The sequence below is a fragment of the Cyprinodon variegatus genome, unplaced genomic scaffold (genome assembly GCF_000732505.1).
Source record: "Cyprinodon variegatus isolate N-32 unplaced genomic scaffold, C_variegatus-1.0 Scaffold91, whole genome shotgun sequence".
Classification (NCBI taxonomy): Eukaryota; Metazoa; Chordata; class Actinopteri; order Cyprinodontiformes; family Cyprinodontidae; genus Cyprinodon; species Cyprinodon variegatus.
In genome coordinates, this window is record NW_015150544.1 from 108,809 (window position 1) to 132,957 (window position 24,149).

Consider the following 24,149-nt stretch of genomic DNA (forward strand, 5'->3'; position numbering starts at 1 on the left):
TATATATATTTTTTTTTATTGAAAGCCTCTTAAATCTTCTATCAATCTTTTACACTTTAATTTCAGACCACCAGAATAAACTGTAATCATGTGTGATGATGATGAGACTACCGCACTTGTGTGCGACAATGGCTCTGGCTTGGTTAAGGCTGGATTTGCTGGAGATGATGCTCCCCGAGCTGTCTTCCCTTCCATTGTTGGAAGGCCCCGCCACCAGGTACAGTGAATATAAATGCTATCCTAATAAAGAAAAAGGCATCATTTTTAATCTTTGTAAAATATATATACATATATTTGTTTTTTAGGGTGTGATGGTGGGAATGGGTCAGAAGGACAGCTACGTGGGTGATGAGGCCCAGAGCAAAAGGGGTATCCTGACTCTGAAATACCCGATTGAGCATGGTATCATCACCAACTGGGACGACATGGAGAAGGTGTGTGTTTGTTGATAAAGAGATTACTTAAAGCTTGAACAACAGCTGAGCTTTTACGTCCCTTAAAATTTACAGTCAAATCCACCCCATTTAAAACAAGAGGCTTTATTTTTAGATTCCCAGCCAGCAGTTGTTGCCGATCCAATGTCAGCTGCTTGTTTTTTTCCCCCTCTTTGTCAGATCTGGCATCACACTTTTTACAATGAACTGCGTGTAGCTCCTGAAGAGCACCCCACCCTCCTCACTGAAGCCCCACTGAACCCCAAAGCCAACAGGGAGAAGATGACTCAGGTAATCAGAGTTCTGTCCAAATATTTCACTGACTCTTGTCCTCTAGTTGAGACATTTTTTCCTCTGATCAATTAACTCTGCAGATTATGTTTGAGACCTTCAACGTTCCTGCCATGTATGTGGCCATCCAGGCTGTCCTCTCTCTGTATGCTTCTGGTCGTACCACTGGTGAGTAATTTTTTTCACATGTTCCAGCCTTCTGCTATATGGTTGGGAGTTTTTTAAACAGCACTTTAATATGCAAGTCTTACTTTATTAAAGGAAGCATGCATCCTTCACTTATCGTTGCTCTTCTTGTCCTGCTTAAGGTATTGTACTGGACTCTGGTGATGGTGTGACCCACAATGTCCCGATCTATGAGGGTTATGCTCTGCCCCATGCCATCATGCGTCTTGATCTGGCTGGCCGTGACTTGACTGACTACTTGATGAAGATCCTGACAGAGCGTGGCTACTCCTTCGTCACAACCGGTAGGGAGATATAATGCATTTGTTAGAGAGGCTGATGTTGTTTTCCTCACAACTCAAACTATGTATCTCTTAGCTGAGCGTGAGATCGTGCGAGACATTAAGGAGAAGTTGTGCTACGTGGCTCTTGACTTTGAGAATGAGATGGCCACTGCTGCCTCCTCTTCCTCCCTGGAAAAGAGCTATGAACTGCCTGACGGTCAGGTCATTACCATTGGTAATGAACGCTTCCGTTGCCCAGAGACCCTCTTTCAGCCCTCTTTTATTGGTGAGTTTGTATGGGTGCATTGTCAATGAATGTATACTATTTCAATATTTGCTTATCCTAAAAAATGTTATATACTTTTTTTTCCCTCAAGGCATGGAGTCTGCTGGAATACATGAAACTGCATACAATAGCATCATGAAATGTGACATTGACATCCGTAAGGACTTGTATGCCAACAACGTGCTTTCTGGTGGTACCACAATGTATCCTGGTATTGCTGACCGTATGCAGAAGGAGATCACAGCCCTTGCCCCTAGCACAATGAAAATCAAGGTGAGAGAAGCATGAAGGTTTTTAATTAACCACACAATCGTGGTGCAATTACAACTTCAGTGAGACTCAAGATTATCTATATCCCACCTAGATCATTGCTCCCCCTGAGAGGAAGTACTCCGTCTGGATTGGTGGATCCATCCTGGCTTCCTTGTCCACTTTCCAGCAGATGTGGATCAGCAAACAGGAATACGATGAAGCTGGCCCTTCAATTGTCCACAGGAAATGCTTTTAAACCAGTAGTCACCCGCTTCCATCCATACATTTGTACGTCATGCCGTGTTGTATATACATGTCTATGCAATGTTGTAATAAAGACAAGCTTTTGAGAGAGTACCTGAATTATTAAATGACCAAATCCAACATAAAAAAGCTAGATCCCTAGTCTTGCCCTTTCTGCTGATATAGAAAGGTACATTATACATTATACAGTGCTCAACAAAACTTTCCATAACTCTTGAATGTTTTTACTTTTTTTTCAAGTTACAAACCCAAATTTGACAGTTTTATGATGTTATATGAAAGTCCATAGCAAAGTGCCCATTTGCGACAGTCTATGGGTGAGAGGCGGGGTACATCCTGGACAGGTCGGCAGTCTGTTGCAGGGCAACACAGAGACGTCCTAATAATAAAATGTGGTAGTGAAATGAAAGTGGTGGGGGGTTAGCCAACTGGCCCAACTGGTCTTTGATTAATTTGTTTAGAAAATAGAAAATGACATGCCCTATAAAGTACCTGACTTTATTATGTCAGTTCGATAATAATACAGAAATATATTTGTACGCCATTGCATGGGGCATTTTGTTTTTGTTATTTTATTTTTGTTATAAAGATAAATACATATATGTATTAAAATATAACAGTCTTAAGAAAGAGTTTGTGAATTAAACTCCTATATGTTTACATTAATTATAAAGCATACCTGTACTACGCATACATTTTTATATAATAGAAAATCCCTTTATTGTCCCACAATGGGGGAAAATCTGGTGTTTACAGCAGCAAAAAGATTATAGAAAAAATGGTCACACAATTGTTGACCTTATAAAAATTATTAAGTAACCTACAACATATTAGTAAAGAATTAAAAAATAAACAATAAAATACTGCACTGTAAAGTGTTTTAACAATATAAATGCTGTGCACCTGGATAATAAATTACCAACATACAACTATGGACATTTTTACAGTAATGGATATTTGAAAATAGCAGCAACATCAGAGATGTGCAAAATGACTGCAGCATGTTATTTAACTGATTACGATACGAAGTGAGAAGTTCATTATTTTCATCAACAAATTATATTTTGCAGGCGCAAGTTATAATTCCCTGTGAAAAGTATGCCTAGTTTGAGCTACAGCATAAACCGGATTTACAGTTATGATTGCTCTAACAACATTCCATTAGAAATATTTCATACATTATTCAGAATAAAAAAATATGGGTTTGATTCTTATATTTGTGTGGGTTCACATACATCACATATTGGAGTAGTACGAAACGAGAGGGCAGATAAAATAGCAAAAGAGGGCAATTCAAAATCCTATTAGTTTTACAGTTAAAACAAGTAAATCGGAGGGAAAGAGTATTATTAAAGAAAAACTGATGGAAAATAGCAAAAAAGGTGGGATGAAGAAAAAACAGGAAGGTGGTTTTATAAAATTCAGAAGCTAGTAGGAAAAGAAGAAATTAAAGACGCAATAGAAAGGAGAGAGCGATAACAAGGTTAAGATTTGGGCATACAGGACTTAATTATACACTTTTCAAAATTCAAAAGCATGCTAAAAATATGAAACAATAGAATATGTTATACTGTAATGTCATAAATATGAAAGTGAGAGAAGATATATGAGGAGAGTTTGAATGTATTAAGGAAATTATTAATTTATTAAATATTTTGAGGAAGAATCTGGGGAGTAAACATATACAAATAATTATTCGATTTTTAAAGAAAGCGAAATTATTTAATAGAATTTGATTATAGAGAGGGTGAATTTGTGTATGATATAGACAGATGGAATACAAAGTTATATATAAGTATGTAGTGTTTTTTTTTTCCTTAGAAATTATATATATGTTTGTTAGTAGATAGTCCATCACGAACCACACTCCATACCAGTAAGTGGCGGTAATGCTACTAAATGTTTGTTACCAACCACCAATAAATTCAATAAGAAGAATGTTATTGCTCTAGTGCTGTCCTATTGCACCGCCCAGCCAAGGAGACCCAGGATGATAAAACACACATCCAGAAGGATAAACTATTTGAATGGTTTCCGTCCAATCAGAGCGCAGAGCCCAAGGCACAGTGCCGTTTGAATGTATTCAGGAAATGAGCAGCCAGTTTCGCAACCGGTCTTGAGGATGGTGTTATTTTACTGTTAGCTTATTGAGGCTTTTAAATAGCTCTAACTTGATTCTCTAAGTTCTTGTTAAAATATATATTTTTTAAAGGTTTGTTTGTAACTTAAAGCTATGTTTAATCGCTTGGACTCTCTGAAAAACGAACATTACTAATAAGATATGTAGCTAGCGTTTGTTGGTTAGCTTGACGACTGCAACGTATGCGGAATCTAGCCTCTATAGATACTTATCATTATGTAAAATTTGCTGCCAGAATCTTCTGACAGTGACACTTTTTGTTTCGTGTTGAGCTTTTGGATGATTACTAGTTTTTATACGTTCAACTTTACATTAATTGAGAGATCCGAGGAAGCGATTCTGTTGGAAAAACTGTGTTTTTAGGTGGAGCTGGATCCCGTTTGCTTTTTTTTTCCGCAACGGGGGAGAAAGTGAACAGCTGCACAGAGCATTTATTTGAGTAATTCGCTTGAAAAACATGAAAGTCATGGAGAAAAATGTGATGCGTTTAGCGGCTGTTCAGCATCTCCGCGCTGCTTATGGGATAAAAATAAAGAACTGGAACAAAAACAAAGCAGCAAGCTGTAAGACGACAGCCAATTCGGTAAGATAACATTTAATCGTTATTTATTATGAGGAATATGCATTAGATTTGCAGTGGTTACGGTTTGTTTGACACTTTGGATAACTTTAGCCTTCATTATTCTTTTGTATGCGATCAATTAGCATTTGTAAGGGGAAAAAAGGAGCAGATGTTTTCACACGACACTCACTGCTCTTGTTGATTACAAGCAGCATTGATTTTTAGATCCAGCAATGTAAATAAATAAAAATAACGTCGCACCAACAATCACCAATAATTAAATTCATATTTTGCTGAGCTTTTAGACACTTTCGAAATGTATAGAACGGAAGTCATCACCGCATGACCTACTTCTTAAAAACCTTTAGCTATGTATCAGCAGGGAGTTAAGCAATGACTGCCTCAATTTTAGAAATGAATGGTATCTGGAATCAGTAGAGGCACAGAAAATAAAAATCAAAGAATTTAAAGATTTTGGATGTTTAAAAAAACAGCATCTTCTTCTCTTTTTAAATCACCTTGTACAGTATTTTACAACAATCTGTTACATTTTGTTCCTGTAAATCAGGTTTTTCAACCCTGCTCATCAAGGCACACTGCTCTGCATGTTTTGGATGTTTCTGAGCTTCAGCCCACCTGATTCAGATGATTGCAGTTCAGCAAAGCCTGATAATCTGCTATCAATTGATAACAGGTATGTGAAAGCTGGGAAACATCTAAAACATGCAGAGCAGTGTGCCTTGAGGACCAGGGTTGAAAAACACTGTAAATCACCCGCCAATACGGATGTGAAAAGCTCTAAAACAGGGGGTCCCTTTAAGAGCTACCATCCTCTAACTCTTATGGTACATGCATCTCTTCTCTAACACACCTGAATCTAAAGGCTCAATCCCAGCATTTAGCTCAGCAGAGGCATGGTAGAACCACTCTTTTGATTCAGGTGTGTTAAAATGGGGTGCATCAAAAAGCTGCAGTTTAGCAGCTCTTAAGGAGGGTACTTGACCACCCCTGCTCTAAAATAATTCTGTTCCTCTGGTTGCAAATCCCTTTTTAAAAGATGACAAAGAAAAATATTGAGTTTTCTCCCCCGTGGATGAATTTCACAGTGCATTGCCAGTCAGCTGGCTTAAAGAAGTTCTTGACTCTTATCCTTTGCAGGAGAGACGCTGCAGAACACACAGACCTTATGAATAATTAGGATGGCTAAACGGTCAATCTATAGAAAGAAAACATGAATTGGTTTAATAAGAGTATTTTATGACTACTACCAACTTAAATTCTTTTTTCACCTTTATGTGCATGTATTCAAATGATAAATGAAACTTATACATGGCATTAGGGTGAATATTCATTCTTTGATGCAATTGTACTAATATTATTTGATTTTCTGTGTCAACTTGCTGCAAAGGAATCATGTCAGTTTTTTGTGGGAAATCTAATGCTGTAAAAGCATAACCTGAGGTGCTAATATAAGCCTAATGCATGTATAAAGTATGGTAGATGAATAATAACACTTGACAGCAAACTATTTCTACAGCAAGATGTTTTTTGATCTTTTATAGATCTTTTTTTATTTAAATCTGATAAGTAGATAAGTAATTCTGATTTCTTTAAATCACTTCCAAAGCAAAAAGTTTTTGGCGTACCCCTGGACAGTTTGCCGTACTACAATATGGAATGTGGAAGTGTGCCAAGGTAAGAGAGCTCACTTATGTTGGAACTGGACTTGCGTGATTTCACTCGTCGTCTTGTAAATGTTAGCTAATTTTTTATTTTTTTTTTCCCACCATACTTAAAGCTTTCTGGTTGATGCTTGCATGAAACTGCTTGCACACGTTGAAACAGAGGGTCTATTCAGGAAACCAGGCTCAGTAGTTCGCCTAAGAGAACTCGGGGTGAGTGCTGACCAAGGATGCACTTTGGCTTCTTTTACAAATTGAACTTTGTGTTCTGTTGGAACTGACTTTCACAACAAAACTGTGTTTCATGTCTGCAGGCTAAGCTTGATGCAGGAGAAGAGTGTTTGGCAACAGCTCTTCCCTGTGATGTGGCATGTTTGGTAAAGCAGTTCTTCAAGGAGCTCCCAGAGCCCATTTTGCCCACAGAGCTTCAGGATGCCTTTTTCAAGGCCCAGCAGCTCCCCTCTGAAGAGGACAGAACCTCTGCTACCATGCTGCTGTCCTGCGTGCTGCCAGACAAAAACATTAGTGTGCTGCGTCACTTTTTTGATTTCCTTCACAGTGTTTCCCAGAGGTATTGAAGATTTTACGATTAGACTGTTTTTTTTTTCTTTCAATTTACTTGAATTTATATTCGTCTTAATGCAGGTGTTTTTTTTTTTACATCTTATTTCCTAATTACAGAAGTGCAGATAATAAAATGGATAGCAGTAATTTATCTCTCATGTTGACCCCAAACCTCCTTCACTCTGTGGACGGAAAGGAGAAGATGAACGCCAACACACACAAGCGCGTTAAATCGAAGGCAGCCATTGTGCAGTGCTTCATAGAGAATGCCCACAGCTTTGGTTAGACTTGAGGCATGCTTGAACGGAATTCCTCTTAGTTTTTGGGTTTGGCTTCTTGTATTAAATATTGTACTCATCTTGTGTGTTTCAGGTGTCCTACCTCAGTTTCTTCGAGAGAAAGTTCCTGCCATGATGGGCTGTGAACCAGGCACCACATCTCCCACTCAGGATGAAGCAGAAGATATGGAGCTAAACTCAGGGGTGAAGAAGAAAAAGAGACCCAGCTTTGGAGGTATGGTATAACTGATTTATTATATTTCATTTGTTTGGTAAATATTTTATCATGGGTGTCTTTGAAGGAGACCTTAAACTGAACAGCGGAAACAACTTAACTGCAACTTTGTTACCAAGCGACCATAAATAGGTGTTAATAGGGTTCCTACTCTGTCCAGAAAAGTGGAAAACTTTGTGATATAATTTTGATTGTCTGTGTCTAGGTGTATTGAAAGGCTCAGGGAAAAAAACACTAATTTAATTACTCAGCTTTAGTCCATATCTTAGCATTATAAAACTGATTTCATCCATCTGTCTTTTCTTTCCATCAGTTTGTCTTCCTGTCCTTCCATTTGTCTGTAAGAAATTCTTTCATCTTGTCCATTCATCTGTTAGTTTCTTTCCGTCTGTTTATCCTTCTGTCTGTCCTTCCATTTTTGCTGTCCTTTTAGTTTTGTTTGTCCATTCATCTGTCCACAGTCCTTGTCTCCTTCTTTATTCTTTGCTATTCATTCAACCCTTAATGGTAAAAACTTTGCTCAAAATCCTATTGTACACAATCAGATATACCTGATAACAGAGGGCAGAAGACTACACAAAAAATAATCTTGACTTATCGCATAGTAATAAATTATTAATATCAAAAATGTATTTCTGTTTTTTCTTTTTACATATTTTGTTAAAAGGCCAAATAAGGACTTTAAACCAAAAAAAGTAATTTTCTGTTTTGTTTTATTCTTGGATCGGGCTTTAAAGTGTTAAAAATGATCTAACTTCAAAGCCTATTCACTGTAGAAAAGGTAATATGGCTTCATATTTGTGCTTAATAAATAAAAAAAAAATCAAAATCTGAGTAATGAGTTGAATTTTTATGTAAACAATCGATAGAGCACCTGGTGTTAAGTTGTCCCCTCTTTTCTAAGAACTTCCTATTTATTTGGCTGGGTTTGTTGTTTCATGTTTCAGATATGGTCTGTGGTGCACTGAATAAAATAAAAACTAATAGAACTCCAACAAAAATCACCAAACCAAACAGTCTTGGTAGGTAAAGTTTTCACATGAGATGAGATTTGCATCAGAAAGCATGAAGATGCGGAATTAATCTATCTCTTGTGCAAATCAGATGACAAACCTTGTCTTGATTAAATGCTGATAGTTCTTTGTTCGATTTTTATTATGCTGTAATTCTCATTCTAATCTGCTTCTCTAGCACCTGTCATCCTAAGATTTCAGAAATGGCTGTTTTACGTTTTTTTTGCTTGTTTTGTTTGCATACGATCACCTACACATATCAGCTGGCTGACCCTTTTTGCTTTGGTTCAGAATAATGTTAATTAATTAATTAATTTTTTTTACTTTCTTGAAACAAATTCTAAGACTGAAGACATGTTTATCTGAAGTTTCCCTTGTTTTCCAGTCTTTCCTTCAATGACTCCTGTAACAACGCCGTCCTCAAAGAGAAAGCTTCCTTTCGACCCTCGTCCTTCGTTTGGCTTTTCAAACAAGAAGCGTAGATCTGTTAAAAAGAACCTTGGGATAGAACTGCTCCCCAGCACTTTCTCCTCCACTCCTGGTTCTGGTACTGTTCAAAGCTTGAACACTTTTTCTAATGCACTTTCAAATTGTTGGTAAGATTATATACATTTAGCATATATTTCAGCCTGCAGTGCTTCAGGAGTCCTGGAATCGTCCCAGCATGTTTTGTCGTCGGCAGGAAGGTCTATAAGGCTCCCATCTACCTCTATAAGAAGAAAGAGCAAACGGTTTAGCAACAGGCATGTTGTCAATAGGTAGGTTTTAACACTTTGTTTTACCATGTCTGCTGCTGTTTTCTGAATTGTTTGCAGATGCTTTAAGTTTCTCTTCTCTGTGCTCTAACACAGAAGGTCCATGTCATACTTCCTCAATAGTCCGATCCTAATATAGTCCCATCCTAATTCCTCTAACAAAGAGAACGAAAGCTGCTGAAAACTTAAAACTATCACCCATATGCAAGTTCATTTAATGTATTAGATCTGCATTTTCATTTCTCTAAAAAAAACAAAAATGGCCCCTGTGATCTTTGATCCTGTGGGTGATGTTGAGATATAACAGGTTGTAATAATAAGCTGAAATAGCCTAGATACATGCAGTACTAAATAATAGAATAGCTAAAATTATATACAGCTTATTTATCTCCACTTCTGTGAAATTATATTTGATGTCCTGATCCACTAGCTGGTTTACTGCAATAGATAGATATTGCAAATATGCAGTAAGAGGCTTGCATAAACCTGGCCAGCTAGACTGATTTACACCATATAAACGGCATTTGAGCCTGAAAAGGAGCGAGTAGAGCCTGATTTCAAAGGTGGAGTTAATGGAGTCTGCAGAAAGATATGGGAGAATTATCCTGCCATAATGCAAGAGCACATAATTTCAATTTGAGAAAAGAATTTCATCTTCTTGCACTCAAAACTTATAATGCTCACACTCAAAACATGAGCTCTCTCAAATATTTTCTCTTCTCTCTCAAATCTTTGTTTCTTCTCAGATTGGATCGGATCGTCGCCTAGCAACCTTTCCAGCCAATAGAACGACAGCCTCGGAAAGGGTGCGCTTGTTTAACCCTACTGAGTGTGCCTGTGATAAACCTTACCGACAATAAAATGGCCTTAAAATTTAAAAGCTATTAAAATAAGAAGCTGAAAAACAACAACAATCAGGAAAATAAAAAAAGGAAAAAATAAAGGGCGATTCAAGAATCACCAATGAAAAGTCATTTAATTTCTGCTGGAGGCAGAATTAGCATCTGCCCTGACTAGCAAACTTTTTGTTTCTTTTTTTTTTTTCTGACGAGCAACTCTGAGGTGGTAGTTTTCTGTTCACATCACGTCACGTCTGAAAATGCATAGCTCTTGAATTAAAAAGCCATTTTATTGTCAGTAAGGTTTATCACAGGCACACTCAGTAGGGTTAAACAAGTGCACCCTTTCCGAGGCTGTCGTTCTATTGGCTGGAAAGGTTCCTAGGCGGCGATCAGATCCAATCTGAGAGAGAGCAAAAAAAAATCCGCAAGCAGAGCCTACGGGTTTGCGAGCGTAACTGAGACTCGAGCAGAGCGCGGTTTGTGTGCGAAGAGAAGGAGGCAAGTGAGAGGAGAAAATATTTGTGCAAGAAGCATTAAATCTGAGAGAAGAAACAAAGATTTGAGAGGGAAGAGAAAATATTTGAGCATTATAAGTTTTGAGTGCAAGAAGATGAAATTCTTTTCTCAAATTGAAATTATGTGCTCTTGCATTATGGCAGGATAATTCTCCCATAGAAAGAGCTTAGAATCCATTGAAAAAGTATGGATGTAACGCTAAAATGTTTTTTTTCTTTTTTCTTTTTTAAAAGAAAAGCTCTGACAGCAGCCAGTGATTGAAACTTTAATCATATAAACAGTTCTTCCGAGACATTAGAAAGGTCATCATTAAAATATCACTCCGTTGCAGCTTCAATCTTGAAGTTTGCAGATAATTGCGGCTGCATTATTGGCCCGCCTCCCATGTTCTGATTGGTCCGGTTTGTTTTGGTGGAAATAGTGATTATTATTAGTAATATTAGCATATTTAATGGCAGATTGGTGTGCAGGGCAGAGGTATGGTATATTTATTCATCTAATTAATGGCTGTTTAGTTCTGATCATTCATCTTAGTTGGTCCATTATGTCTTACCAAGTAGACTTTTTATCGGTCAGTTGTATTGATTTATATTTCTTAATTTAGCTTAAGGCTTGTTTTTCTAACAGCTGTTTGAACCCATATCTTTCTCAGGATTGAATCTGGAAGAGCTGGCTGCTTTTCTCCAAAAGTCACCAAGAAAGAAGCCCCCCTTAAATCTCTGCGCTCGCGTTTCAGCCTGGGAAAGGGAAACAAAGATGCTGTAAGTGTGGGAGACCAGTAGAATCTGTGCCTGGACGCATCAGTGTTCACTATCCAAATATGTTTAAATCCACAGTAATACGCTAAGAAATCTGGGCACATGAGCTTTTCTTCCTTTTTTTTCTTTTTTTTTTTAAATTATACGGTGGCAGTGCAATCCCAGAAAATGTTTCACATGATCTGGATGGTATATTAGGACACAAATATAGACAGTATTCAGAGATTATTAATATATTTTTTGTTATGGAAGGTTAACAACTAAAACATTTTAAATGTTCTGATGATTAACCAGCAGAAGTGATGTACATGTAGAATCTTGTCTTCTAGAATATTCACAACAATGAAAGAGATTAACAATGCATTGCTTATTTCTTTACATAAAATGTGGTTTTTATATCGAGAGAAAAAAAGTTTACGGGAAGCTTCCTGGTTTGTTCTCACCCAGAATACCAGTGCTTGCTTTTTGCTTCATGTCTGACTTCCTGACATTCCCTGGCAAATGATCCGCTCACCATCTGTAACTCGTGCAGCAGTTAGATCTGATAATTAATCTTTAGTTGTGAACACATTTAAATCTTAATATTGCGGGGATTTTTGAGACAATATGTGTTTGAACCTTTAATGTTGTAATATTAAGGAATACATATTTGTGCCAAATACATAAAAATAAGGTTAAAATCTTTGGGTTTACTAGGTGCAGTGTAGAATATTTTTTTTACCCCCAAAGTTATGTATTTTATGATAAAATAAATTAATAAAAAGTTGATCCAAGCAATCAAAGTATCTGATTTCTGTCTTCAAACGAAGAGCTTACTCTTAAACCTGTAATTAATTTTTTTTTTAACACAATTCCTAACTTGGGTAACCTCTGTTGGGTCTTTTTAACAACTTAACTTCTAGCTTAACCCTCCTTTAAGGCTCTTTCCTTCCTTTCTCCTTTCATGGTGACGAAGGGGTCTGAGTCCATTGGCATGCGGCTTGCCACTCAGGAGAGCACCACGGGTTTCCTTTTCAACAACGAGTTGGAGTTTACTCCATCAAATCCTGGCAGAAAAACTGAATCAAGGGGTGAGTGCCAGAAAGTATAATGTACTTTTGATATTTTCCTTAAAATTTAACGCTCTACTAATATTAAACTGTTTTCTCTAATCTAGGTTCCAAATACATTAGTAAGTCAGAAGATAACCTGCTGACCCCCCAGTGTAAATCGAGTACTCACCAGGCCTCATGGATTGTGGAGACCCCTGTTGCAGCACATGCTTTAAACAGATTGCCATTCACAGATACTCCGCTAAACACATGTCTTAAGGGCAGTTACATGTCTGAGCCCGCCATTGTTTCCAAGCAGTCACCGGTGAACATTCTTCCCAAGAAGCTGTGCTGCGCATCCAGTTCAGAGAGCCTGGAAAGTGCGCGCTCGCTTACTGAACCGCTGGGACATGATCCAGCTATAAATATCCAGAATGATGCCAAAGAGCTGGAGAGTGACCTCCAAGCTTCAAAATGGGATTTCAACAGCCCAGCTGGAGAAATTGGGATTAAATCATCAACACAGGTTCTTGGAACTCCATCTTTGGCCTTTGACATTAATACCTCTTCCCCCTCAAGTCAGGCAGATGAAAATGTTACTTTTGGTCAATTCAATATTGAGGCACTCACTCCTTTGCATATTGATAGTGGAGTTTTTGACTATAATGAACCATTCAGTCCAGTCACTAACAAATGTTCATCCCCTTCCTTCGGTCGCTGTAGCAAATTAGGGTCAGTGGAAGGAGTGCCACAGTTGAACTGCAGCAGGCTGATTGACGCTTTGGACATGCAGAGTCCTGCTCATTTCACACTCAGTGTCTCTTCTGGGCTCCAATCGACTCCATACAAGCATGGTGTTGAACTTAAAGAAGAACCAAAGACACCAAAGACACCTGAAACTTTGGAAAGCAAACCACAGCAGGAGCTAAAAATGTCCCCAGAGGCTGGAGCTGAAGACCAACACCAACCGTCCACCTCACCAGATGGCCAGAAGACCAACAAACGCCGAGTGGTAGATCACATTCAACACTTCAACAAGCTCACCCTTTACTCTCCTCCAAACTCAAAGAGCAATCAAGTGAAATCTCCAATCAAGTTCCAGCGCACCCCCGTACGAGTGACTGTACGCAGGATCAACTCTCTGACAGGAGAGGGCAGGAGACCCAATAAACTAACAGATCACTCTGGCCCCGTGTCAAAGGCTGTGAGTTTAGAAAGTGGCCTGTCACCTCACCCAAAGCTGCGGCCTCATGTAGGGCGGTCTAATAGCACGGTTCCTGTAAAGAAACCCCCACCTGTCCCACCAAAAAGGCTTAGCACTTTGCCTCGAAAACTCAAGCCCTGCGCTCTGGGTGACATGACCAATAAAGTTCAACCAAAAGCCAAAGAGGAATGCATTGCCTCTGATCCACCAGCAGCCCAGAAACCTCTTGTTGTGCAGCAGGTTAAAGAGAATAACAGGAGCCATTACAGAGGATCTCCAAGAAACCCTCTCAACCATGGTGGACTTCTGTCTGCTACAAAACCTGTCAACTTATAGGAGATACCCATCTTTCAGATGTTTTTTTTTTCTTTCTTTGTTTTTGCAATGTGGGATAATAAATATTCTCCCATATTTTTCCTCTTATTTATTTTGCATTTGTTTTTTTTTCTGAGCTTTTTGGGAGATACTCAGATGCCTTATGTTAAATAACATAAATTCTGTGAGGTTGTTGAGATCACAATGTGCAGGATAACTGATGTAAAATGATAATAGTAGGTGGTATGACTGCAGATGTGTGAGCGTGATGCCTTTATTTAAAAGAACTCTTAACTTGGCATCTTAGGAGGAAATATTTTTGAAGATTTTTTTCGTTCTTGGTCATGAACTGAAAAGAAGCAAAACAGTCTGGATTTATGGATGAGAGAAAAGCCAAACAGTGTTGGTAAATCTACATCTATTCTTCATTTTTTTCTTTTCTTTTCCAAGTGCTGTGAAATGCTTTGGACAAATAAAAATGGCTTCATACTTCTGCAGTTTTAGTGAAATCTCTCCCTTCTGATGATTAGATCAAATTATTGTGTAACCACAAGGGGGCAGCATTTAGTTACTTCTCTGCTTCGGTAATGATTCCAGACCTCAGATCAAACCAGACTCAGGAATTCATTCTGTCAACGGGACCCTTGGATTACACCTAACTGGCAGTATTAATATTTCTTTGGCTTTTGAGAAATGTTTTTTTCAGTTCACAAGAAGTCTTAAAGTTCTTGTGCAAGATCAGAAAACATTTCTAGATTCCCAATCTGAGCCAAAAACTTGTAAGTAAAAACTGTTGAGAGCTTTAAAAAATATTTTAATTATATCTGACGCATTACATTTTAATCTGACAAGTTTGCAAGAGATTTATTCTGCCCTGTCTAACAGAAGCTTTGCGTGCCTTTCGTGTTTAGCATGATAAATTGGACTTGGATGGAGTCTCCTGGTAGGGTTTCTGTAGCCGCAGTGATGGGAGAACACTTTCTGTGTTTAGTTTGGATTGATGAAGTGTGAGGGTTTTATGATGAAGGATGCTTTACTGGCTTTTCTCTGAAAATGGCATTTTTTTTGGGGGTCTTATTTGAACTTCACTAAATTATTTTTAAATGCTGGCGTTTAAAGTAGGGAAAGAGATTTTTCTTTTTTAATGGTTAGGTATAAAAAATGACAAAATCCTCTCAATTTGATGGTACGAATTATGCTTAGGGTTTTTGTCAGTTGAATATACAAGCTCTCAAAGCTTTTATAAAAAGTAAATGATAAGATTTTCCTCTACAAATATATATAAAAACAGGTGAAAGAGAGTTGAATATTTTCAGGTTGAGCTGAGTAATATAATCACTAAAAGTAGTTTACTCATTTGCACTGTTTGACAGAAGGCATATTCAAATAAATGTTTCATTTTTACACACATTCCTATAAAGGTCTATAGATGTCAGAGCTCTGGGAAAGGCAGGGCTTTACTAATGATGACCTCAAAATCCAGTATGGCCGCCTTCAACAAGAAAAGAAAGGGTATCTTCCAAACCATAGTAAAAAAACTTCAGTTTCATGTTTCAGTTTGGACATGCTGGTCACATTTATTTATGTTTTTTGTTGTAGCTAAGGCTGCAACTAATGATAATTTTGCAAATCGATTAATCTGTTGATTATTGTTTTGATTAATCAATTACTAATTGGATAGTAAAAAGTTTCTTAAATAAGACTTCTCAACATTTAATGAGATGAATCAGTAAACATAAAAAAAAACAATCCACTGGACTTTGTTTACCCAGTAGATTGTTTTTTTTGGAATGACTATGACCTGGATAACAGAATCCTCACTAGCATAAATGAGGTAAGGAGTTCTGGATGGAGAGTATTGAAAGACGAAAAAGACTTTAATCTAAATGCAACATGTTTATTATTTTTAAAATTTTGGTATAATTGCTACTTGAAGTGGGTCACTGTCAGCTAAAGGCACGTTTTAGAGTCTCTACACTCCAGTTAAAGATTAATCGGTTACAAAATTAGTTGACGATTATTTCAATAATCGATTAATTACGATTAGTTGTTTCAGCCCTAGTTGTAGCTGCATGTACCTAGTGCTTATTGTCATCTGTTTAGGTCTTTAACATTATCACAGCACCATCCAAAGACTCCCGGCTTATTACTGAAGTGTCTATTGGTGCTATGTAGTGTACATACCCTTGTAAACTTTTTTCTAAGCCATTTATGAAGATGCTCTCTTTTTAAATGTGGATTAAGGCTGATTCTGAATGCATCAAATTTGATCACTTTGCTCTTGTTTCTTTACTTTTCGCAGAATCAACAGTAAAGACACAATTGATTTTACCTGTAGCACTTTGAGATTTTTTCTTAAATGTAAAGTGCAATAAAAATAAAATGTATTATTATTGTGGGCAGGAAAATAATTCAGAACTGCTGTAAAGAATCCGATCAGTCTTGAGCTTTTGGACCAACAGAAATGCACATGGAAGGTGCTGTAGTCAAAATTTGATAACAGCATTTGAAAAAAAAAAAGTTCTACAAATGTAGCATATGGCTGAAGCTCTGTTGTAAAATTCAAAACATTTGACATGTGTCTCAAACTGATTTTGAAGCAGCAATGTATTTTGATAAATTCTATGGTTTATGGATTCCTGTGCAAAATGAACTATGATAGGAGGCATACTACTGGCTCCTTTCCTACTCTTTCCTTACTGCCTACACTGATCATGCTAACCACTTTTGCTTTGGTTTAAGAGTCTTAAGAGCACACTAAAAATTAGATTTTAATGAAAAGGGATTAATGTTAAAAAATGCCAAATTACATTCAATGAAAGTGGAGGAAATTGTGTGGAAACCATGCATTTTCTTTAAACTCAGCTCAGGAGTTTTAGTGTTTATTTAAGATAAATCCCTGCAGTTTAAAAATAGGGCATTTTCACTTCTGCCACTTTGTACTGTATTCAGTCTAATACATGGCGCTATGCATCCATCGATCCATTTTCCCGACCCTATTATCAGGATTGCAGGGAGGCTGGTGCCTAACTCCAGAAAGCAACAGGATACACCTTGAATAGGATTCAGTCCATCACAGGGCAACACAGAGACAAACGGGACAAACAACCTTGCATGCAGACTCCTAACTTACTCCCAAAGAGCAATTTAGAGAAAGCAAATAAGAAAATATGCATATTTTGTCTGTGGGAGGAAAAATACATCTTTTAAAAGGCCCTGGGTGGTATTAAACCAAGGATCTACTTTCTGCAAAGAAACAGTGAATCACCTCTACTGCACAATCTTCTCTATATGAACATGTTCTAATGGTTTAAAGAGAAAAAATGACAGATATTTTTGTTAGATTGTAAACAGATCAGATCAAACCATTGGTTTTCTAAATTGTAATAGAGTCGAATTTGTTGTGAACCAAAAGATTTTCTTTTTTTATGTGTTTAATGTTTGTTTAGCGTGATTCAATTATGTATTCTAAAGATGCCGTAGGATTTTCTCACCAACCTCAAGACTTGGTTTTGTTACAAATAAATCAACTAATTCATGTTTTCCCCCCGCTCAGTAGTTTATTCCACACCTCAAAATGCTTTATAGAACAAAATGCAGGAAAGATAAAACACAATTTTCAGTTAGCAATTTCCTACTACCTCAAACATGTTCACATTAACTTTTACATTCAAAATATTTTAAGTAACTTGATATTCTAAATGGGGTTTCACTGTTAAAGAAAAAGGTTGGAAAATATATGAATTTCAACTCTATTTCCTATAAAATTCCCTGTGAAACTTCCTAATTGTTCAATTAATGTATACTCTCTCCATTCCCCTTGTTCTTCCATCTCTTAAACATCCGTCCCCGATTCTTTCTGTATTTTCATAATTTATTCCTCAAGTCTTTCCCACATTATTTTCTTTAGCCCCTGTCCTTCACTCTTACAACAATTCCTCACTGTTTCCTTGAATCTTTTGTTCTTTTCTGTTGCATTCTCCATTTAAACAAAGTGAGCTCAGATATCATTTAACCACAGAGTGACCATTACAGGCAAAAAAAAAAAAAAAAGGTTCAGATTTTTAAAACTTTGAGCCTGGAGAAATGTGGATATTTGACATATATAAAGGTTAGATACCTGGCATTGATCTAACATAAAAAACCTTTAAATTCCATAAATTACATTTGCATGAACATATTTTATTAAGTTTAAACAAATACTTAAAATAAAAATCCAATTTTTATTCTCATATTTACTAGACATGTTGTTAAAAAAAAGATTAGTTCAATTTGTATTTGAATTTATCAATGTCTCTTTTGATGCAGATAAAAGCTTAAAATAGCAGCAAAGAACAAATCAGATAGGTGAATCTTATCATTTGACTTAATGTTATTTAAAATGTAAAGCTGAAATGAAACAAACCTTTATATAATAATGCTTAAAATTTAAGTATATGTCACAAATTTATAATGATTACTAAACTACTGAACCATGGTGATCTTTCACCCTTTAAGGAAAAACAGGAATTTAGAGATTTCCAGCCATATAGAATTGCAGGTGTGATGTAATTTTATAATAAACTATTCTTCAGATGCGCATGTAACAATTTGCATATAATAAAAAAAAAAAGAAGTCTACAAAGGAAGGATACTTTCACTGTTTCCACTTCATCATACTTTATTCCTGCTCCTCCTCTTCATCCTCCCCTGTCTCTCCTCGGTATCCCTTGGTTTTCTGCGCTCTAGAAGCGGGTTCAGGGAAGTGTTGAGGGGGCGGATTGTCTTGATTTTCGCCGCAACGCGCTCAGCCAATAACTTTTGTGCACATCTCAGCTGGCAGACATTTAAAAGGGAGACAGTCCGGCGCTGGTGCAATTTGTATTAAACCCCCACATTGGCCCCCGTCTATGGAGTCTCCCAGTTATTCAGAGTAGAGACCAGGCGACCGCTGTAGGTGCAAGAGAAGCGAAAGACTGGCAGGATCGCATCATTCTTCTTAAAGAGTTTGGAGAAACGCCCAGGTATGCCATTGTCTACCTCTTAATATTTAGTTGGCAAGTTCAATTATGATTTATTTATAAAATATTTAAAAATATATATTTTTTGTTTTATATTAGTATGCTTTTGTACTAAAACAGCATTCGGTCCGTGCGCTTTTACGCAGCGCAAAAACTTTGACACCAGCCTGTGACTCTGTCAAAGATTACTAAATGATTATCAATCCTCTCTAGGGATGGCCGTCTCAGCGCATACACTGTGCAGTATGGTTTTCATCATTGGGCTGCTGTCATCTCCCGCGGATTCAAAAAGAAACCGAGCCTCGCAAGGGGCCATTCCTCATCCTGACAAAAACAACCCAAACGAATCGGAGAGGCATCCACAGCCCCCGCAAGCGGGTTCCAGGACCCGGGAGAGGCCGGGCTCATCCTCACCGGCCGACGAGGTACTGGAGTCCAGCCAGGAGGCTCTCCATATAACAGAGCGGCAGTATTTGAAACGGGACTGGTGCAAAACGCAACCTCTCAAGCAGACCATCCACGAGGAGGGCTGCATCAGCCGCACCATCATCAACCGCTTCTGCTACGGGCAATGCAACTCCTTCTACATCCCCAGACACATCCGCAAGGAGGAGGGCGCCTTCCAGTCCTGCTCGTTTTGCAAACCGAGGAAGTTCAAACCCGTGACTTTTACCTTAAACTGTCCAGATCAACAACCTCCTACCAAGAAGAAGCGCATCCAGCGTGTCAAGCAGTGCCGCTGCATCTCTATAGACCTGGACTGAGCATGGTGCATTCAGATGGTGCTGGTAGAGAAAAAGAGCGCCTGTCTCCATCTGGAGATATACAAGGACGTTTTTGAATATTCTCCTCTTGCACAAACTAAAAAAACAAACCAACAACTAAAAATTTAAAAACTCTATTTAATCCTTAGTTCCAAAACCCAACTGCACGGAAACGCAAAACTCCATTAGTGCACTTTTTTTTTTTTTTTTTGCACGGCTTCCTTACTTTACCAACAGCAGCAGCAATAATAAGTCTGGACTGAAAAACAAAACAAAAGAAAAAAAACTCTTGCATCCTCACACCAATCACTGTTTTTTTCCCCCTAAACCAATCATTAACTTAACGCATTATGTTTGTAGAACTGGATGTTTCCACTGTGTGGAGTTTGATGAATGGATATTTGTAATGAGATTGTGATTATTTTTTTATTTCGATATTTCAAGAATCTTTTGAGGTTAACCTAACTGATTTCTGTGAATTTCGAAGCTTATTGGTAAAATATTTCACTTTTATTGTCTGGAGTTTATTTACTTAGCCTTCAAAGTAAGGGCTCATTTTTATATATGTATTAAATCATTGTACAGTATTGGGTTAGTATTTGAGACTAAATAGTTTTAAAATGTAAAGCTGTATTGATTTAACCGGTTTGTGTATTCCTTTTGATTAAATTATCTATTAAAGCTCAATAAACTAATGCTGTTTTAGTTTTGAACTTATTCTAATTCTTGTAAATGACTGTATCTGCTGAGAAATTGTTTTACACTCTTAAAAATGCATGTAATAATAATGCACTAATTAAATGACTGAATGCAGATGAAGCCAAGTTGTATTTTTATAAATGTAAGCATTAGAGCAATGAATACATTTCTTACATGAAATTCATAAAAATATGAATGTAAACCGTTTAAAAGGATATCTGATTGGTTCATGTGAATGATTTAAAGATAAATTCTGCCAAAGTAATAATTTTAATAGGTTGAGAACACATCAATATAAAATATTATTTATCACTTCATGTAATTGATGCAATTTCTAAATGGTAATTTTGTGATACAGCTCAGGAGCAACACTGGAGGACATAGAGAAATCATGCAATGGTCCCGTTAACATGACATTTTGCTATTTCAGCATTAAAACCACTCTCTCATTGCCGTCTTTCTCATCCATCATTTTTGATATGTTAATCAGTCTGTTACTTTCAGCACCTTGTGCTTCTGTTGTGTACAGAGGATAAACATCTGATGTGCAAACTATGAAACCTTATGGTAATATTTTAAGTCTTGTAACCGTTCAAAAATATAGTTAAGAAAAGAGAAATTATTTTTGTTCAAATGTATTTTTTATTTTAGATTGAAATAAGCAATTTAACAAATGACAAAACAGTATTGCAGGCTAATGCCAAACTCAAAGAATTTTACTGCCCAGCAGCTAAAAGAATGATCAAACCTTCTTGACTATACAAAGTATAAGATTTACATGGTACAGGCCTTTAAAATGGAATAACTGACAGCTAAAAAGAGATCAAATAAAGTAGTTATCATCTTCTAGGGTGCATATTTTTGCCTTAATGGCTCCTCTTGGCATTTAAGAGTATATTCTTGAAATGTAAAACAATTCTATAAAAAATAATGCACCCCTGCAAATGGAGAAGCTGACAATAGGTCAACATACAAGCTACTAGTCCATAGCGCCAGCTCATTTTTGTTTTCCTAGCCACCTGAAGAAAAATAAAACTGTTAAAGGTTTTACATTTCCAGTATAAAAATAAACAACACCTGTAAACCAAAGTACAGAGAGTACAAAGGGAATTGGAGAGTTCTATAAATGAAAGTTCATCTGAGGTCCCGTTCCTTCTTCATTACCCAAAACAGAACCGTAGCAGCAAAAATCTAATCATAAAAGGCAGCACTGTTTAAAGTTTAAATATACACAACATCCCAGTAGCATTCATGTGAAAATATATTTTTCTCCTAGTTTACCAGGGGCTTACAAACGTATGAGAAGACAAGCTCAAAAAGCATTAAATCTAACGTTTTCAGCCATGAAATAATGATTTTTTTTTTAAAAAAAAGACATACTTTCTTTTCCAATGACAAAATATTTTTGCCAAACATTTGTACATAAAACTCATTCTTAACAATCGACTTTTAAAATAGAATTTCATTACTAACATGATTTTGTTTTAAATTAAGATTCAAATCATTAAATGATTAAATTATTGCATAGAAAAAAGGTGCAAAGCAGGAGTGCAAGCAGGCTGAACAAAATGCACAGAGGCATCATAGCTTAGAGTAGTGTTACAGCATACATCTACTACAAGCAGGAAAGTGCTTAGAACCGCACAAAGCACAGTGTGATGTAAATTTCTTATTCTTTTCTTATTTTTTTAATCAAAAGAAAGTGTAGAGCTAGGAGACTTGCAGTTCTTCTGGGGTTTTTATGAGTTTGTGTGTTAGGAGGCCGAGGCTTTACACCAGACTCGCTGCCAGCTACCACCCGCCTCTGGCTGCAGCCCAGTAGAGCTCAGTCTGGTGCATCGCAACACACAACACAGCAAACCATCTGTGCAATCCACACTCGAGGAGTCCATGTCTCTACTTGAAGGTGATAAATATTTATAATATTGCACAAAAGATGCACGGTCCCTGCAAATCTTTCAACATGATGCACTGACAGAACGTCTTTTTAAATAAGGCGGCCTAAATCAAAGAGGGTACTTACTACAAAAGATGTGATAACTTCCTGTTCTAAGGAAGAAAGATCTGTTTTGTCAACAGGGATTTTTCTCTAAGAAGACAGAAACAGGAAGCAGCATATGTTCCTACAACACCACCGGGGGTTGGAAAACTGTGAATTTGTCAGAGCATTTTCATTTTCTCTCGTAAGCTGTCTGAGGAAATTTAGAAAAGTGACAATCCACGGCTGCTGGAAATCCAGAGGAAAGCTTGTGGAGCTTACTGAGAATCCCAGTGAACCCTGGAGACCTATCCCAAGCTGGGCAATCAGAGGTCGTAGCATGCCGGATGAATGAGGTCAACCTTTGGCTTTAAACGTCCCATCACCTCAGCAGTGTTGGCTTCGGATTCTCACTGCATGAGCTGAGCAAAGAAAAAAAAAAACTGAAAATGGAGGTAGGGATGAGTGTGGAGGATAGGGTCGAGGTTGCAGTTAGTGGAGCAAAGATACAACAATAAATCTGCTCTGGTTTTATTGTGAGACAGGTGGTAAATGTAAAGTGGAAGAGGCCTGCAGACTTTCCCACATAACCATCTCTTCTTCTGCCTTGAAAGTCATCATCTTCTTCAGCTGGACGGCACATTGGCTTCCTTCTGCCTTAACCTCTCTTTCTGTTGGCAACAGAGGGAAAAGGATTAAGTGTATTGATTTCTGTACTGATGCAAAGTTAGGCAGCTTTTAGAAAACACTATTATTGAGCGGGAATAAATAGTACTTCTTACCAGACTGTTGGCATTGATCTTTTTGGTTTCCACTCTTTTTTCTGCAGTGATTTTCTTTATATTTTCTTGAGCTTCCTTCAACCTTTAGGAAAACAAAACCACAAAAATGTAGCCAATAAATATAAATTATCAGGCCATTTACAACCAGACATATGGAGGAGAAACCTCGTATTAATGTGTCCTTAATGAAAGAGGTTAGGTAACATGAGGAATTGATTTCCCTTTAACTTTTCTGGATTTTTGTTAAGTTATACCAACAACCTTCCTTGTATTCTACTATGATTTTGTTTTAACAGACAAACATGAAGCAGAGCATAATAATGGGTGGGAAGAAAAAGGATTATTTATTAGTTTTAGAAACTAAGACCTAAATACTTGATGTGTACGTCAAAAGAATGAATTATATTTCCAGTCTTATGTGCAAAAACAGCTCAAGTTCAGTCATATTAAAAAGTTAGGCCCTATGAGCATTCATTTTCAAGCTTTCCCACAGATTAAATAAAGGTCCTGACTTTGACTTGGCCATTTTATCATGAATATGATAACATGACAATCTTCATTACAATCATGATTAAGACAATCTTCCCCGTCCTCACTGAAGAAAATAACTCCAACATTAGGTTTAATGGCGATATAACATTTCAGTCTTTCTCCAAAGATAGTGCTGGGCACATTGACCAGTATTTTTTAATATATTCTTATCTGACCAGACTACCTTCTTCCACGTTTGCTGCATCCAACGAAAATCTCCTATTACATTATTTTCAGTTTTCCTAACACCCACATTTATGGAGATCATGACTAATTGTTGGTTTACCGCAAAAAAGTATTTTCTAAAAAGAGCACACCCTTAGAATTAAGAAATTAGCAATTTTTTCCCTTTTCATGTATTAAAGGAATAGTACACCCAAAACATGATTAGCCTTCATTTTCTACTCACTCCCATGCTGAACAACACTCTGGAGTACTTTTTTGATATCTCAAATGCATCTGGAGATCTGGGAGGCTTCTTGCTGTCTGCTGACATTCAAATAATGGAGGTCTATGGTGCCCGA

At 37.2% G+C, this 24,149-nt stretch overlaps 4 protein-coding genes across 7 annotated transcripts in view; 3 read left to right on the forward strand and 1 right to left on the reverse strand.

Annotated features, from left to right (window-relative positions):
- Window positions 1-2,041, forward strand: part of LOC107084063 (actin, alpha cardiac) — a 3,200-nt gene extending 1,159 nt beyond the window's left edge. Inside the window, exons 2-9 of the mRNA XM_015373710.1 lie at window positions 67-217; window positions 306-434; window positions 615-725; window positions 809-893; window positions 1,034-1,195; window positions 1,269-1,460; window positions 1,552-1,733; window positions 1,825-2,041. Coding sequence (XP_015229196.1) covers window positions 89-217; window positions 306-434; window positions 615-725; window positions 809-893; window positions 1,034-1,195; window positions 1,269-1,460; window positions 1,552-1,733; window positions 1,825-1,968 — 1,134 coding nt within the window. The 5' untranslated portion in view covers window positions 67-88 and the 3' untranslated portion in view covers window positions 1,969-2,041. The remainder of the gene's footprint in view (window positions 1-66; window positions 218-305; window positions 435-614; window positions 726-808; window positions 894-1,033; window positions 1,196-1,268; window positions 1,461-1,551; window positions 1,734-1,824) is intronic.
- Window positions 2,042-4,058: 2,017 nt separating this feature from the next.
- arhgap11a (Rho GTPase activating protein 11A) lies at window positions 4,059-15,499 on the forward strand. 2 transcript variants are annotated; one of them, XM_015373760.1, is made up of 12 exons: window positions 4,059-4,699; window positions 6,306-6,373; window positions 6,477-6,573; window positions 6,675-6,931; window positions 7,042-7,205; window positions 7,297-7,437; window positions 8,385-8,459; window positions 8,836-8,997; window positions 9,079-9,208; window positions 11,216-11,324; window positions 12,277-12,391; window positions 12,478-15,499. In XM_015373760.1, exons 1-12 carry the CDS (start codon window positions 4,574-4,576, stop codon window positions 13,890-13,892), a joined length of 2,859 nt encoding a protein of 952 aa, XP_015229246.1. In that variant the 5' UTR covers window positions 4,059-4,573; the 3' UTR covers window positions 13,893-15,499. The 2 variants fall into 2 exon arrangements, with proteins under 2 accessions (XP_015229246.1, XP_015229247.1); XM_015373761.1 differs by lacking the exon at window positions 8,385-8,459 and having other exon boundaries at window positions 12,478-13,892.
- A 3,089-nt stretch (window positions 15,500-18,588) lies between these two features.
- Window positions 18,589-20,450, forward strand: grem1 (gremlin 1, DAN family BMP antagonist). Its single transcript, XM_015373754.1, has 2 exons — window positions 18,589-18,874; window positions 19,085-20,450. Exon 2 carries the CDS (start codon window positions 19,087-19,089, stop codon window positions 19,633-19,635), a length of 549 nt encoding a protein of 182 aa, XP_015229240.1. The 5' UTR covers window positions 18,589-18,874; window positions 19,085-19,086; the 3' UTR covers window positions 19,636-20,450.
- A 514-nt stretch (window positions 20,451-20,964) lies between these two features.
- fmn1 (formin 1) overlaps window positions 20,965-24,149 on the reverse strand; it is a 75,088-nt gene continuing 71,903 nt past the window's right edge. For 2 of the 3 annotated variants that reach the window (XM_015373752.1, XM_015373751.1), the window contains exons 17-18: window positions 23,095-23,176; window positions 20,965-22,983 (exon numbers count right to left, since the gene is read on the reverse strand). In XM_015373752.1, the coding sequence (XP_015229238.1) occupies window positions 22,939-22,983; window positions 23,095-23,176 (127 nt within the window). In that variant the 3' untranslated portion in view covers window positions 20,965-22,938. The remainder of the gene's footprint in view (window positions 22,984-23,094; window positions 23,177-24,149) is intronic. The other variant, XM_015373753.1, reaches the window with a different exon arrangement.

Coding starts and splice junctions, on each gene's coding strand:
- arhgap11a (XM_015373760.1), top strand. CDS start 4,574: ATGAAAGTCATGGAGAAAAATGTGATGCGTTTAGCGGCTGTTCAGCAT. Junction 8,460..8,835: donor CACCAAACCAAACAGTCTTG/GTAGGTAAAGTT, acceptor CTTGTTTTCCAG/TCTTTCCTTCAATGACTCCT. Junction 9,209..11,215: donor AACAGGCATGTTGTCAATAG/GTAGGTTTTAAC, acceptor TATCTTTCTCAG/GATTGAATCTGGAAGAGCTG.
- grem1 (XM_015373754.1), top strand. CDS start 19,087: ATGGCCGTCTCAGCGCATACACTGTGCAGTATGGTTTTCATCATTGGG.